This window comes from Mytilus trossulus, chromosome 6 (assembly GCF_036588685.1).
Source record: "Mytilus trossulus isolate FHL-02 chromosome 6, PNRI_Mtr1.1.1.hap1, whole genome shotgun sequence".
Taxonomy (NCBI): domain Eukaryota; kingdom Metazoa; phylum Mollusca; class Bivalvia; order Mytilida; family Mytilidae; genus Mytilus; species Mytilus trossulus.
The window spans coordinates 42,704,450-42,722,581 of NC_086378.1; the positions used below are offsets into that span (position 1 = coordinate 42,704,450).

General features: G+C 31.8%; 1 protein-coding gene across 3 annotated transcripts in view; it reads left to right on the forward strand.

The window, feature by feature from the left end:
* The window catches only part of LOC134721371 (uncharacterized), a 108,631-nt gene that overhangs the window by 53,515 nt on the left and 36,984 nt on the right, over nt 1–18,132 (forward strand). For all 3 annotated transcript variants that reach the window (XM_063584334.1, XM_063584333.1, XM_063584335.1), the window contains 9 exons: nt 944–998; nt 1,834–1,891; nt 2,649–2,738; nt 3,765–3,827; nt 5,016–5,077; nt 9,626–9,755; nt 12,400–12,470; nt 14,418–14,537; nt 16,009–16,128. In XM_063584334.1, the coding sequence (XP_063440404.1) occupies nt 944–998; nt 1,834–1,891; nt 2,649–2,738; nt 3,765–3,827; nt 5,016–5,077; nt 9,626–9,755; nt 12,400–12,470; nt 14,418–14,537; nt 16,009–16,128 (769 nt within the window). The remainder of the gene's footprint in view (nt 1–943; nt 999–1,833; nt 1,892–2,648; nt 2,739–3,764; nt 3,828–5,015; nt 5,078–9,625; nt 9,756–12,399; nt 12,471–14,417; nt 14,538–16,008; nt 16,129–18,132) is intronic.

The following is an 18,132-nucleotide window of genomic DNA, read 5'->3' on the forward strand; positions in this document are numbered from 1 at the left end:
CAATTTGTCAGCCGTCATGGGGTAAAAACAACAAACCAAAGAATTCAACTTTATATATAGCTAATATAGAATAATGGTGTTGTTTAAAAATTACACCACTCCAGACCATTTTGTTGTCCACATAATTAGTATTGCCAATAATCTCTATTGTAGTATTTTAATCAGTTTGACTTTCTAAGATGACAATACCAATACTAAATATCTGGACTTAAATTAAGGCGTATAGGTACAGTTTTCAATTTGTTAGCGAGCATGACGTAAAACAGCGAAACAAAGAATTCAACTTTATATATAACTAATATAGTACATGTACAATTCTGTTGATTAAAAAAAACTCTATTCCAGGCTCTTGTGTTTTCCAAATAATTAACATTACCAATAATTGATAAGTTCCAAGTAGTCGGGTTGAAACAGAAAGATTTTGAAAGCAGAGAAAACTGTGCATCTTATAATAGGCATTCCTTTATCAGATGACAATACCTATATTATAATAAGGCTTACTCATAGTTATATACTTTAATTCAGTCACGGACCCGCGATATCACAGGTGTGTACTAGTATATTTATAAAAGCAGTGCTGATGGGAAGGTCATGACAAGGATGATGAGAAAGGAAGTAATCATACAATACTAGGTACTGGAAATAATCATGCTTAAAGAAATAAAGTATATCTAGTTACTCTCATGTATGTATTTTGTAGATGAATAAATAAACAGGTAATATTTCACTTGAAAATGTTGTTTGTGCAAATTCTCCCTCTCAGCTGTCATGGCTGAGGGGGAGATCTCCCTCTTTGAAGGTTTCATAGGTTGGCAGGTATGCTCACTGGTTTCATAGTCATCAAAAGGAATATACAAGTTCGAAATGCTGACAAACTGAATGTTGTGCACTTTTTTTGACTCGTACTTATGTACCTATAAAAGTATACATTTTGTATTTGCAGCAAATATGTGTATTGGAGATGTTTGTGCATATGAATTTAGCGAAATATTTCACAGGTATGTCAATTTAAATGTAGACGCTCTTTCATTTCTTCATCAAGTAAAGTTATATTTCACAATTGTTTTGGACAAAATGTCTGCAGGCCACAATTTGATGAGCTGTTGCTTTTGAAATTGTTTAATATTAATTCGTAAGCTCACTTCTTTAAGTGGCTAATTTTTTGTCATAATACATTGAATCCAAGTAGGTGCTACTATTTTTACTTACATTTTCACCAGTAGCCCGTGTCAACATCTGACTATGAAGCTCAAGTTCAGAATAAGAACTTATGATTGAGCTTTCATGATTGATTGGTTGTTGCATTAGCATATAAGCTTTCAGTTGAAAGTAAAATAATCTTCACAACAGAATCTTTGTTTATGCTATGGAGTTCAAGCAATTTCTGATTAAATATGTTAATGATAGTGGTTTATTTTGGGGATGCTGTTCCATCAATTATTATCACATAAAAGGATGGCCTATGTCAAGTTTCCAACTCAGCATACTTCAATGAATTTAATGATTTTTAAGATTTTGATTTTAAACTCAGTCATTAAACTTGACTCAGTACTTTGAGTACAAAATTATATATATAATGGATATATTTATTGAGTTATTTATTACTCAATTTTGGAATAAAAAACTCAGATACAGAACAGTGGTTTCCGATTTCAAAATTGATAGGGAGATGCAGTCATATGCTGCATTCATCAAGCTGCTTTCATCAAGCTCTAACATTTTCAAATTTTAAATGCAAGTATTTAACAGTTCAAACTAAATATGAAATAAAAATTGTTTTAATCTGTGAGCCTGAGTGAATAATGATGTAATGATTTGTTGAACATCTTACAGAGTGAAGATTACAGACCTTGGTAATTTGAACTCTAATGATGGAGGAATAATGGCGACTGTAAGATAGTTTGTACTGTTGTTTGTGTATTGGTATTGGTTTCATTTCACTTAAATTTTTCATTAGGGCCACCAAAAGTTCAATATGAATCTTATTCTGCTAAACGATTAAGAACAAAAATAATTTCAGATATTGAGGCAGGCTTATTTCAGATTAATTTATGTAAGGGCTGTCATTTGAATGTGGGCCTTTGTCATGTTTCTTCTTGTTTCAGAGTACTCAACATTCATCGTGACAGATTTCTTTGTAATAGAAATTTGTACCTTCTTGAAAATATATGTAAATGTGAAACAAAAGAAAAATAAGTTTTTATTTAAGATATTATGTAGTTTGAAAAATTTGATGAAACCTTCCCCCCTCTTGATATATTAATTTTGCAGCAGTATACAAAAATAAGAAGAAATGATATGATTGCTAAAGAGACAAGTATCCACTGGAGACAAAATGCTGTAGATGTCAGGAACCTTATTTTGATAATAATACTGTCGTCAAGGAAATACAAGAAAGCCATATACTGTGAATTCAGAAATTTTTTGGGCAGCTTTTATATATACGATGCATGAGAAAGAAACAAAAATTGCAGATTATTAAATATGATTTCAGAACATGTTACTTGTATGAATTAACGCTGAGTTCTATAGTAAATGCCATGCTACTAATACTGTTATATATTTGCAACAGTTAAAACATTGCAAATATTTGTAAATATGCTGTAGAAAACTGCTTTAAATAGCTATCAACTTTGATTTTGTTTTAGGTGAAGTTTGTAGATGATGGAACTGAACAGAAAGTAGAAGCAAAAAAATTGTTTGACCTACCTCAGAAATTGAAAAATATATCATTTCAGGTATGGTAGAATCCTTTCAAAAAATTAATATAATTTTCTTCTCAAAATTTCGAAGCCTAAGTAATTAATTGAAGTATTAATTTTATCACGGGCTAACCATATGCTAGTATATTTTTCAAGCAAACAATTGAATTAATTCAGATTCTGTTTGAAGCTTTTAACTAGGGATGTCAACTCGGTGAAGATTTACTAATCGATTACTTGTTTGATTTACCAAGTGGTACGGTATTGTGGCTCGTTGTCTTATGATAGTAAAACCCTCAACATTATTACCTAGGACTAGATAATGGTCCATTGACCAAGGAATTTTATGCTCAGTTTCAACATGTTCTAATTATGTAAACTGGTAAAACTTTAATCAAGTAATTAATTAAATAAAGAGCAATTATTACTCAATCAACAGTATATGAGAAGCGTAGAACAACACATTTAATGATCAACAAAGGGTGATGATTAGAACTTACTATACATTAATCATTTTCTGAGGGTCCATACAGGGTGTAACGAATTTGTTCTTTTTTGAAAAATTTATCTGTCCTATATGTACCTTTTTGCAGAATTTTAAATGACAGTTAAAGCAAACATTCTAATGATAATTTAAATTTTATTCATTTTGATTAATGAATGATAATTTCCCAGCAGGCAGTCTCAATAAAAATATTTTTTTGGTTTATAAACTTAGAAAGCAACAACATTCTCATAAAAGAACAATAATTCAAGTATCATTTTGGTAATCAATACTTGGTACTATCGAGCAATACTCGAGAACTCGTTGACATCCCTACTTTTAACAAATAAATTAGCTGTAGATGAAAACATTTTTAATGTCATAGATACAAGAAGATGTGCCAATGGAACAACTTTCTATCCAAGTCACAATTTGTAAAAGTAAACCACTATAGGTCAAAGTCCGATCTTCAACACAGAAAACCCACCATCAGTAAAATAAATGATAGCAACTTGACATATTCTGGTTAATTTTGTTGCTGACACAGAAATGTTAATTATGATATTTTATCTTCTCAGGCTGTTGATGTATTCATATGCAGAATTAAACCTATAGATAGTGATGAAGATTGGACACCAAGGGTAAGAATTTCTTCTCTTTGGACAATGAATATTTTTTTGGGGTGATTTTTATGCCCGCCCTACGATTTATGCCCCACCTACGATAGTAGAGGGGCATTATGTTTTCTGGTCTGTGCATCCTTCTGTCTGTTCGTCCTTTTGTTTGCCGGTCTGTTTGTCCGTCTGTCCGTTCATCCCACTTCAAGGTTAAAGTTTTTGGTCAAGATAGTTTTTGATGAAGCTGAAGTCCAATCAACTTGAAACTTAGTACACATGTTCCTTAATATGATATAATCTTTCTTATTTTAAAACAAAATAAAACTTTTGACCCCATTTTCATGGTCCATTGAACATAGAAATTAAAAGTGTGAGTTTCAGGTTAAAGTTTTTGGTCAAGGTAGTTTTTGAAGAAGTTAAAGCCCAATCAACTTGAAACTTAGTACACATGTTTCCTTTTGGTTAATCTTTTTACTTTCAAGGCCAAATTAGATTTTTCACCCAATTTCACGGTCCGTTGAACATGGAAAATGATAATGCGAGTGGGGCATCCATGTACTTTGGACACATTCTTGTTTTTAAACATTTTTGTTATTATTGAACATCTGTAAAATGCATGAAATATATGCCATTGACCAGGAAGCAAGCAGGATTAATTTAATTAATATGGTTTTACTGACTGAAATGTCCTTTAGAATAGTACCTGCTTTTATCATTACATTGCAATTACATGTATTGTTTGTTTACCTTATTATTAAACAAATTGTTTAATTGATTTGATGGGTTTTGTTAGTAAGAATAAAACATAATTAGGTCATCTGTAGATTGAAAAAATGAGGAAGTGTCAGCTAGACAGCGACCAATTCACCTGAAATCTTAAAATATTTGAAAAAATGTCTTCTTTGAAATAATATCCAGACAAAACTTTCAAATGATTTATTTCTGACAGTTCATTAAACACTTTTTAGTTGACTTTGATTAAAATATGTCTTTCCTGTTTATCACAAAAACACAACCCTGGATATTACTTTAAACTATGAGTATTTATTTGTTGCCTTGCAGCAAATTTATTATAATTATGGGAGAGGTTTCTTCAAAAATAGTCAATTATTTAACTTTTAATACTACATTAATTTGCAAGAAAGACATGTCATTGTTAGTAAACTATTTCAGTAAATGATGTAAAAAATTATTTGCATACTATATTTCTAGGCCAGTATGTTCATTCATCAGCTTATAGAACACAAAGAATTAGATGGCAGAATTGTTTTAAGGTAAGAAGATTGTAATACAACCAATGATAAAGCTGTGATATCTGTAGAATTGTTCTTAGGTAAAAGCAAATTTAATACAAAATGTGAAACTCTGCAGGTAGAGATAATTTTGGTTATCAATGAAAGGGATCTTTGGCTAAAGGCAATATGAAAGGACAAGTGACAAATATGGTGTTCTTTTATAACAAAAAATTCTGAATCCTTGAAACCATTAGACCACTTAAGGACTGACCTTAACATTCATCATTCTAAGGTCCCAACGAATAAGTTAAGAATTAAATTGTATGTCACAAAATGTGCCAAAGTTATATGATAGTCAAAATAAAATTTAAGTCTAATAACACCCATAAAAATGGTCAAATCAAAATGACAGGATGATATGGTCTACTGCACCTGATGACAAATAGTCCTATCAAGCATGTGAGCTCTCTGTCTATTGGTCTCAGAGGAGTTACAATATGCCAAAAAAATAATCAATGTCCCATAACTCCCACCCCTAAGAACTGATTCCAATTATCAGTTTTAACAAATAAGAAACTCTGAAAAACCTGCATAAATCGTCTGCTAGTGTACAGTGTAGCAATTTTGTTACTCTTTCAACATGTAATAACAAATGTACTAGGAATTGAACGTAAAATAATGAGATCGGTATGATTGCCAATAACTATCAACCAGATAACAAATGATGAAACAATAACCAACTATAAGATACTATATGGTCTTATGGAATAAGCTAAAATAAACCCTGACATGACAAAATGTAAAACTACTCAATTTAAACAACCATGAGACTAATTTATGTACAAAATAACAAACAAAAATCAAATATGATATACAACAGCAAATGTCAACCACTGAATTACAGGCTCCTGTCTTGGTACAGACATTTACAGTATTATTGTAATATTTTTGTTTGTGTGGTGGATATTGCAGAATATTGATAGAATGGTCCACGTTGCAGAGTTATAAACATCAATACATAGTTCTTTGTACACATAAGATAAAGATGTTCTAATTTATATTAATAAATCCACTTTATATTAGCTCTCCTGGCCTAAAAGGCCATGTGAGCTTTTCTCATCACTTGGCGTCCGTCGTCGTCGTCGTCTGTTGTCGTTAACAATTTTTCAAACATCTTCTCCTCTGAAACTACTGAATGGATTTGAATGAAACTTAGCATGATTGTTCCTTAGTATATCCTGCACTAAATGTGCGCTTCGATTTTTGATCCGTCAAAAAACATGGCCGCCGTTACTTAAAATAGAACATAGGGGTCTAATGCAGTTTTTGGCTTATATCTCAAAAACGAAAGCATTTAGAGCAAATCTGACATGGGGTAAAAATGTTCATTAGGTCAAGATCTATCAGCCCTGAAATTTTCAGATGAATCAAACAAACCATTGTTGGGTTGCTGCCACTTATTTGGTAATTTTAAGGAAATTTTGCAGTTTTTGGTCATTATCTTGAATATTATTATAGATAAAGATAAACTGTAAACAGCAAAAATGATCAGCAAAGTAAGATCTACAAATAAGTTAATATGACCAAAATTGTCAATTGACCCCTTAAGGGGTTATTGTCCTTTAATGACAATTTTTCACCTTTTGTTCACCATATTTGCTAACTTTAAAAAATCTTCTCCTCTGAACCTACTGAATGGATTTGGTTAAAACTTAGCATGATTGTTCCTTAGATTATCCTGCACAAAGTGTGTGCTTTGATTTTTGATCCGTCAAAAAACATGGCCGCTGTTACTTAAAATAGAACATAGGGGTCAAATGCAGTTTTTGGCTTATATCTCAAAAACGAAAGCATTTAGAGCAAATCTGACGGGGTAAAAATGTTCATTAGGTCAAGATCTATCAGCCCTGAAATTTTCAGATGAATCAAACAAACCATTGTTGGGTTGCTGCCACTTTATTGGTAATTTTAAGGAAATTTTGCAGTTTTTGGTCATTATCTTGAATATTATTATAGATAAAGATAAACTGTAAACAGCAAAAATGATCAGCAAAGTAAGATCTACAAATAAGTTAATATGACCAAAATTGTCAATTGACCCCTTAAGGGGTTATTGTCCTTTAATGACAATTTTTCACAATTTGTTCATCATATTTGCTAACTTTAAAAAATCTTCTCCTCTGAAACTACTCAACTAAATTACACCAAACTTCAACTGAATGATCAGTAGCGTGTATAAAATAAAGTTTGTGCTTTATTTTTTATTTCGTCAAAAAACATGGCCGTCATGGCTAAAAATAGATCACAGGGTAAAATGCAGTTTTTGGCTTACATCTTAAAAACTCCAGCATTTAGAGCAAATAAGACAAGATGTTAAAGTATTTATTAGGTCAAGGTCTACCTGTCCTGAAATTTTCAGCCGAATTGGATAACTGGTTTTTCAGGTATAATGCCCCTGAATTGATGATTTTAAAGAAATTTTGCAGTTTTTGGTTATTATCTTGAATACTATTAAAGATACAGATAAACTGTTAACAATATTTAAATACAAAATCCTCTTTAAAACATAAAGATCACATTTCTGACTATTTTGACATTACTAGAGGTGTGAAACAAGGGGATTCATTAAGTCCTACTTTGTTCAATATTTTTATAAATGATATCACTAAAGGTTTGGAAGATGACAACTCAAGTCCACTGGAGCTTATAAATAGTAAACTAGGCTCCCTCCTGTTTGCTGATGATCTGCTTTTACTATCAGAATCTAAGGAGGGTCTCCAAAATAGTCTAAATAAAGTTTCCATGTTTTGTGAAAACTGGCAGCTTTCTCTAAACATAAATAAAACAAAAAGTATGGTCTTTTCAACAACAAAGCAAAAGCCTGAAACATCTATACTTGTATATAAAAACAAAAAAATAGAGAATGTTTCAGAATATCCTTACTTGGGTCTGCTGATTAAATCAAATGGTAATCTTAGTCATAGTACAGCTGAATTAACAAAAAAGGCAAAAAAGGTTTTGTTCTCTATTAAAACATATACTAATTCTCTTGGCAGCCTTCCTATCAGAGTGTCAAATAACTTATTTGACACCTTAGTGAGACCTATATTGACTTATAATTCTGAAATAACATATTTGGACTCATATATAACATATTTCAAAGCTAAAAAAAGAGCTTTGGTTACTGGAAAAATTGTGGACCCATTTAATTTTATTGACAAGACTCCAATAGAAAACTTGCATCTTGGGTATTGCAAGTTTACCCTTGGCACTAACAAGAGTGCCTCAAATTTTGGTACAAGGAACGAATTGGGAAGACTGCCTGTTGAATGTCATATAAAAACCCAAACTATTATGTATTTAGCAAGGCTTTTCACCTCAAATTTGAATCCCTTATTACATGAATCTTTTCAATTAACTAAAACTTTGGATTCTAGTGGCACCTATTCATGGTTCACTTTTGCAAAAGATATTCTTTCTGAATCTAACATTGATATAGATAGACTAAAAACCTGTGATAATTTAAAACAATTAAAAAATATTAAAAGCTATATTAAACCCCAAATAAACTCATACTACAACAACCTGTTGATAAATAAGTTAACATCTATTGATGATAAAAGTAAATTAAATTTTTATAAAGCACTTGAGCCAAATCTATTGATCAAACCTTACCTCTCTAACCCAAACTTTGAATTTAGAAAATTAATTACAAAACTTAGAATCAGTGACCATTCATTATTAATTGAAAAAGGGAGGCATTTTAAAATTCCTCGTAAAGAGAGACTTTGCAAAAAATGTAAGGTACTAGATGATGAGAAACATTTCCTAATAAATTGTTCTCATAATTCAAATATTAGATTAACATATTTTGATTGCACTAATAGAGAAAGTAATTTATTTGCTAATCTCACTGACAATGACAAAGTTATATATATACTTAACCCATCAACACCAACACAAGTGAATAAACTAGGATCCTTTATAAAAAAGTCAATGGAACTGAGGACAGGGGACCCTTTAATATTTACCTGAATTTGTATATATATATTGAGTTACTTAGTTATTGTCTTTATTTGTTTTTGTTGTTGTTATATGTCACAAACTGTAAAGTTTATATGGCAATAAAACTTTGAATTGAATTGAATTGTTAATAGCAAAAATGTTAAGCAAAGTAAGATCTACAAATAAGTCAATTTGACCAAAATTGTCAATTGACCCCTTAAGGAGTAATTGCCCTTTAAAGACTTTTTTCACAATTTGTTCATCATGTTGACTTACTTTAAAAAAATCTTCTCCTTTGAAACTGCTGTATCAATTTCAGCCAAACTTAGGCTAAATGAGTTTCAGAGTATCTAGTATAAATTTTATATTTCATTTCCTTGTATGTCAAGAAACATAGCTCCTATGGCTAAAATAGAACATAGGAGAAAATGATTTTTTTTTTGCTTTTGAAGAAAATAGGACGATTCAAAGAACATTTTAAATAAATAAATTGAAAAGCCAAAATAATCATTGATGAGAGATTTAACCAAAAAAATTAAGGTGAGCGATTCAGCCTCTTGAGAGCCTCTTGTTATCTTACAGCATGGAGAACACCCTTTGGCTTGATCCTTTGGTTGAGGAGATTGAATTAACAGCAGTTGGAACAAAAGTGCATAAAATGTATGTACGTTCAGAACTACTGAAGAATGGTTTTGCTGTTGATAACCCTAAGGTTTGTCCATTTTACTTTATTTTTTAAGTTGCAGATTTGAAATTCATTTCTGATTACTTAGGCCACACCAATTTGATTCCTTGTTCGACGGACCCGCCCGCACCTAATTTTTTCAAAACAGATTTTTTTAATTTTTTTTATATTCCCGCTTCCCGCATCCTGAAATGAAATCATGTCCATTTCCCGCATCGTTTTTTTGTAAATATAATGTAAAGATCTCAACATTTGTTTTTTAAAATCACAGTCTAGCCTTTATATAACAATTTTAAACCTATCAGCACCCCACAACACTGTAAATATCTGCGAGAATATTTGTTTCAGAATGGAGCCAATTTCTTCCAAGCGAGAGTGCTCCGATATAAATAGCAATACCAGTACAGAACAAAACGTTGGTTTCTTTCCCCCTAACTTATATTCCCTATAAAAAAAATGTTCGTTGTTAAAATAAAGTACAAAGAACTTCTGAAGGATTTGCCTTCAACTGCAATTATAATGTATGGTGATGGTCATACCCGCTGCAGGTTTGCGCACCTGTCCTGGTTGATTCAGAGACCTGTCGTTCAGCAGTTATCGTTTGTTGATGTGGTTCATTGGTAAATTTTTCCCGTTTGGAAATATAATTTAGATCGTTGGTTTTCCTGTTCGAATTGTGTACAATACTAAGTTGTGGTCCCTTATAGCTTGCTGGTTGGTCTTGATCAAAGCACTGTGTAAAAAGCTGTACTTTAACCTATTATATGTTATTATCAGGTTGGGACTAACCCTCCCTCAGACAAGGGCCTTGAAGGGGTCATTTTACCATGTTTACTGTTCAGTCTGTTGTAGAAAAGAAAATAGAAATACTAAGGATTTGTACAGTGCTACTATACAAAACCTTTGACAACTTAGAATTTTTTACTAAAAAGAGGAGAAATACATTATATTTTAAACAACTTTTCTAAAAGAGGGATGGGGCCACTTATTTTGAATAATATTAAACTGTTAAAGTAAATGTGTTAACATGGTTAAAGTCCAGGAATATAACAAAATTCTTGGACAAGTTTTGACCATTTAATACCAAATATTATAGTTCTTTGGGAAAATATAAGCCCTTTTGTACTTAAAGTGTTTTTACAAAAAAAAATATATTATGACTTTAATATTTTGACCCCTCATAAAAGGGATATTCATAACATTAAGGGGTTGTTCTGAACCTGATTATGACTTGGATGGAGAATTGTCTCATTGTCAGACAATACATAGACCAGATTTAATTATTCAATTATTTCTTGTCGAACAGGGAAAAATAATTCATAAATTAAAGAAATGTCAAGGTACAAGTGATAAATAAAGTTTTAATATAGTCAAAACCTACTATTTTATGTTTACAAAAAAAAATTATAATCGCTCGCCTTTACTTTTTAAGCTTCGCCTCCAAAATTTGCAAATTAAATATTTTTTTATTAAAATTTTCAAATCGCTCGCTCGCCCCAATTTTTGAAGTCCAAAAATCCGTAGAACAAGAAATTAAATTGGTGTGGCCTTAAGGATGTTATGATTGACAATTCAGGGTTCAATGATCATAATTTGGTTTTTAAACCAGGCTTAGGAAGGTTGACTTTGTCTGTCTATTCACATTATATTCAAGCAAAAGAATGCTTTGATAAAACTTCATGAGTTAGGTTTTTAACCATTTTTTTATGACAAAAATGTCGGTTATTGATTTGGGGACGTACTGCGGTCGGTCGGGCGGCCTGATGGTGGGGTGTCTGGACAGTTGGGCGGGCGGCAACCAAATGTCGTCTGTGCATTTACTCATGAACCGTTCAACCAAAGCTTTTCAAATTTTAATATGTTGTAACAGACAACAAAATGAAGGTCAAGTTTAATAATTGACTTTTACCGTTCAGGAGTTATGGTTCTTGAAAGATTGAAAAATGGCATTTCCAGTCGTGTCTGTGCATTAAGGCATGAACTGTTCAACCAAAGCTTCCCAAATTTTAATATGTTGTTACTGATGACAAAATGGAGCTCAAGTTCAATAATGACGATTTTGACTTTTACTGTTCAGGAGTTATGGTTCTTGAAAGATGGAAAAATGGCTTTTCCAGTCGTGTAAAGTGTAAGTGTCAGTGCCTTTACCCATGAACCATTCAACCTAAGCTTTTCAAATTTTAATATGTTGATACTGATGACAAAATGGAGGTCAAATTTGATATTGACGATTTTCATTTTCACCGTTCATCAGTTATGGTTCTTGTGATATTGGCTGGACACAAATAAATGTTAATAAATTTGGTTTGCTGTTGTTGTGACAGCCTCTTGTTTATATTTGAATTGTTCGGAGAAAGTTCCTGAAATTCCTTGAATTGTTTACTTTATGGTGTTGTTGGGATTGGTATTGTAAGCTGTTTTCAATTTTGAAAAATTCTGATTTGTCATTATAGAGTTATGCAATAAATAAGTTCTGCCAAATATATATTTTAAAATTGTTTTTGTGGCTTTCATGTACTCCTATGGTTCTCTGTTAGAATGGTTGTTTGCAGAGGACACAGAGTATAGTTTTAAAAATTCAATAATTATAATTGACATCTTCATTGAAACAATGAATAGATTCCTTTTGAAACATCAACCTTTACATAAAATTTCATCTTTATTCTTTCAGCATCTACAAAACCTGTATGAACTTTGTAAAGGAAAGATAAAAATTCCAGATATCAATAAGGAATTGCACAAGTAAGATGGGAATAAGTCAATTGTTAGATATAGGAATATGTGGTGTGAGTGCCAATGAGATAACTCTCCATTCAAATAACTTTAAAAAAAAAAGTAAACCATTATAGGTCAATGTAAAGCCTTCAACATGGAGCCTTGGCTCACACGGAACAACAAGCTATAAAGGGCCCCAAAATTACTAGTGTAATTCCATTCAAACGGGAAAACCAACGGTCTAATCTATATAAAAAAACCACCTGAGAAACACGTATAATTACTGTACATCAGATTCCTGACTTAGGACAGGTGCAAACATTTGCAGTGGGATTAAACGTTTTAATGGATCCAAACCTTCTCCCTTTTTCTGAAATAATACCATAACATCAAAACATAGAAAAACACAAGGTAAAATATTGCTTAACTCAATCAAAAAGCGTAAATTAATACACTATGAACAAATATGTTCCAATGCATACAAAAAAAATATTCTAATCTCAATTTCATGAAACAGAAATCATTATTTTTGGCCATATGTAATTTGATTATAATAATATAATAATATAAGGTTCTTTAATGAAAATATAAATATTGAAAACTAAAAAATTAAAAGAACAATTTTCTTTTTGTGGTAAACACATGCACTTTCTGTTTCAACTTTTTTTAGTTTGAAAATTTCCTGTAGTATTGATTTAATTATATCCCATGCATAATAATGTTTTTGACCCGTCCGTCAGTCTGTCAGTCCTGTTTCTTGTCATCCCATCTCCTCTCAAACCACATAACAGAATACCACGAAACCTTTTTAGACGAAAAGGACATATTATGTAGTTGTGCATATTTGAAAGGAAGTTACGATTTAATTTAAAAAAAAAATTAAATCGTAACTTGACCTTATTTGCATCAATGAAATACTGCAACAGTTTGTCATCGAAACTCCTCTGAAACTACACAACAGAATCTCATGAAACTCCTCTGAAACTACACAACAGAATTTCATGAAACTCCTCTGAAACTACACAACAGAATTTCATGAAACCTTTTTAGATATTAAAGACATACTATGTAGTTGTGGATAACGACAGGAAATTATGATTATTTTTTTTCTAGGAGTTACCCCCCTTTGAACTTATTATCTTTATTGTACTACTGCAACAGTTTGTCATCGCAACTCCTCTAAAACTACACAACAGAATTTCATGAAACCTTTTTAAATAATAAAGACATACTATGTAGTTGTGGATATCGACAGGAAATTACGATTTTTTTTATCTAGGAGTTACCCCCCTTTGAACTTATTTACTTTATTGTACTACTGCAAGTTTGTCATCGCAACTCCTCTGAAACTACACAACAGAATTTCATGAAACGTTTTAAAATAATAAGGACATACATACTATGTAGATGTGCATATCGACAGGAAATTATGATTTAATTTTTTTTCTAGGAGTTACATGTCTTTGAACTTATTTGCTTTAAGGTACTACTTCAACAGTTTGTCATCTCAACTCCTCTGAAACCACACAACAGAATTTAATAAAACTTTGTAGATAATAAGGACATACTACATTCTTGTTTAAGTTGATATATCAGCACTGTTTTTTTGGCATCCAAATCTGCAACAAATTAAAAAACCTTAGCGAGCACTCTCACATACCCCACGTCCCATAATTGTCATTGCAGAAATTAAATAAGTGTTAGAAAAAAAAATTGTATAAGAAAAAATATTGTATGAATAATAATTTCCCGTCAATATCCACAACTACATAGTATGTCCTTATTATCTTCCAAATTTCATGAAATTCTGTTGTGTGGTTTCAGAGGAGTTGAGCTGAAAAACTGTTGCAGAAGTACATTAAAGCAATAAGTTCAAAGGGGCGTAACTCTTAGACATTTTTTTTTGTTATTTCCTATTTCGTAATAGGTTTGTTGTCTTATCAAACCTATTCATTGGGATTATTTTTTCTGCAGATCTGAAGAGACATTATCAGTAGACTTACTGCCAGAGAATTCAGAGTTCCATGAAGTTTATGTATCTGCAGTGGAGTTGCCCAACCTGTTCTTTGTACAGAGGAAAGAATCTTGTAAACAGTAAGTTTAGTGAAACTTGAAATATTATGAATGATGTGTATCCTTTGCATTGTGTATCCCAATATGGAGTTGTTATGCCCGTCAAAATTTTGATGGGCCTTATTATGGTATACACATGTCTGGTGTCCGTCCGTCCGTCTGTCCAGCGTAAACATGTCGCACCGTAACTTGAGAACGACTTATCCAAATTTCATGAAACTTCATATAATTGTTTCTTATGATGGTCAAATGATCTGTATACTTTTTGGTGAAAATTAGATTAAAACTTTTTGATTTACGGCAATTTGTAACTAAAACAGGGGTGTGTTTTTTTCACATGTCGCACTGTATCTCAAAAACGAATCGTGATTATGGCTTAAAACTTTAAGCACTTCTTAGTTATATTAATCTTAATATCTGTATTCTTTTTGGTGATGATTCAAAATTTTAATTTTTGAGTTATTGAGTATTTTGTAAACAAGGGGGAGGGTTTTTTTTACATGTTGCGCCATATCTCAAAATCTATTTATGATTATTGCTACAAACTTTACACATGTTTTTGTTATATTAATCTTAAGATCTGTATACTTTTTGATGATGATTCAAAATTTCATTTTTGAGTGATTGAGTATTTTGTAAAAAAGGGGGAGAGTTTTTTTTACATGTTGTGCCGTATCTCTATAACATTTTATGATTATTGCTTACAACTTTACACACTTCTTTGTTATATTGACCTAAAGATCTGTATACTTTTTGGTGATGATTCAAAATTTATTTTTGAGTAATTGAGTATTTTGTAAATAAAAAAACAGGGTGGGGGGGTTTCCCGCCGTGTCTCAAAAACTATATATGGTTATTGCTTTAAACTTTCTCAGAAACTATGTATATATGATTATTGCATATAACTTCCACATAAGACATCGTGCGTATCATGCGCTTATGGCGTATCATGCGCTTATGGCGCAGCTGTTTATTATTATCTATTATACCGAACTGTTGATTTTGAATTGAGTGTGGTCATATATGGATTTATCCCACATTCTTTTATGTACATTTCATTAATCCACTGATCAATATATTGAAAGCAGTTGAAATCTTGACCAATTTACAATATTTATTCTCATATGCCATGACAAAACATTTCCAGTACTAAAATGCTGTTTTTTAGTCAGAATGACTTCTAGCATGCTTTTGCTGAAAAGAAGACATGTTAAATCAACTTAAACAGTTTTAACTTGCAAGTTGCTATGGATTCATTTATTATCGTGGGTACCAATTTTCGTGGATTAAGGAGAACTTGCATTGTGGATATTTGATTTGGTGGTTTTACAAAAGTCTGCATTTCAGCATACAACAAATTTGTACTTCGTTGAACTTTTAAATTCCTGGTTTCCCTGTACCCACGAAATCCACGAAAATTGGTATCCAATGAATAATAATGAATCCCTTTTGATTTGTTCAATGATTTGATATTGGTTGTATTTCTTTACAGGCTAGAAAAAATGATGGACTGTCTCAACAACACAATGGACAGGTGTGACGAAAACATGCCCTGTACAGAAGAAGATTTAAATGAGGCTATATGTGCAGCCAAATTCCCAGATGATGACAGGTTGGTTGGTTTATAATTATGATTACTGTAAACTTACTAATTTTTCGCAAACAATTTATTTTCACAACAATCGCTAGTAGAAAAATAACATGTATATAAATAGTTGAGAATATGTACAATTAGATCTCAACCTATTTAACTACTTCAAGGTAATTTGATAATTGCAAAATTAAATCATCGCGAAAAGTGCTAATAAGGAGTTAACAAAAAAAAAAGTATCTGCAAAAATTAGTGCTTTACAGTATATTAATTTTATTGTTGAGTCTGTGACATTTATGTCACAAAAGTGAGACATAGTGATCTATTGATTTCAGATGTGAATCTTAATTACCATGCTTGAGCATCATTAATTCAAACAAAGCAAGCAATCCAACAAATCCTTTAAAATACTAAGGAAAATAGCTCTAATGAGGATTTTTGCAATATAAAAACTACAGAAGATGGAGAAAACTGTAAACAAAAACAAAAATCAGCAATACAGATTTAGCAAAAAGATGATTTAGAAACAAATGGACCTACTATACAAAACTGAAAAGGGTGCTTCCACTTTGAAATATATTATATATGGAAATGTTGAACTTCAAGAAAAACTCAAAACCAACTTTGCATTTTATACAGCCTAACAATTACAACTACATTGTATAACTTTTTTTTTGGTGTTATTGTGTGTGTCAAAAGCTTTTCAACTTGCATCTTGCACCTACATTGACTTTCAAATCATCAGTTTTAACATGCTCTTCTATTGTAGTATTTTTAGCTCACCTGGCCCGAAGGGCCAAGTGAGCTTTTCCCATCACTTTGCGTCCGTCGTCCGTCGTCCGTCATCTGTCGTCGTCTGTCGTCGTTAACTTTTACAAAAATCTTCTCCTCTGAAACTACTGGGCCAAATCAAACCAAACTTGGCCACAATCATCATTGGGGTATCTAGTTTAAAAAATGTGTGGCGTGACCTGGTCATCCAACCAAGATGGCCGCCACGGCTAAAAATAGAACATAGGGGTAAAATGCAGTTTTTGGCTTATAACTCAAAAACCAAAGCATTTAGAGGAAATCTGACATGGGGTAAAAATGTTTATCAGGTCAAAATCTATCTGCCCTGAAATTTTCAGATGAATCGGTTAACCTGTTGTTGGGTTGCTGCCCCTGAATTGGTAATTTTGAGGAAATTTTGCTGTTTTTGGTTATTATCTTGAATATTATTATAGATAGAGATGAACTGTAAACAGTAATAATGTTCAGCAAAGTTAGATTTACAAATAAGTCAACATGACCGAAATGGTCAGTTGACCCCTTTAGGAGTTATTGCCCTTTATAGTCAATTTTTAACCATTTTTCATAAATCTAAGTAATCTTTTACAAAAATCTTCTCCTCTGAAACTACTGAGCCAAATTAATCCAAACTTGGCCACAATCATCTTTGGGGTATCTAGTTTAAAAATTGTGTGGCGTGACCCGGTCATCCAACCAAGATGGCTGCCATGGCTAAAAATAGAACATAGGGGTAAAATGCAGTTTTTGGCTTATAACTCAAAAACCAAAGCATTTTGAGGAAATTTGACATGGGATAATAGATATAGGAAGATGTGGTGTGAGTGCCAATGAGACAACTCTCCATCCAAATAACAATTTAAAAATTAAACCATTATAGGTTAAAGTACGGCCTTCAACACGGAGCCTTGGCTCACACCGAACAACAAGCTATAAAGGGCCCCAAAATTACTAGTGTAAAACCATTCAAACGGGAAAACCAACGGTCTAATCTATATAAACAAAACGAGAAACGAGAAACACGTATATATTACATAAACAAACGACAACTACTGTACATCAGATTCCTGACTTAGGACAGGTGCAAAAAATGTTTATCAGGTCAATATCTATCTGCCCTGAAATTTTCAGATGAATTGGACAATCGATTGTTGGCTTGCTGCCCTCCAATTGGTAATTTTTAAAGAAATTTTGCCGTTTTTGGTTATTATCTTGAATACTATTATAGATAGAGAT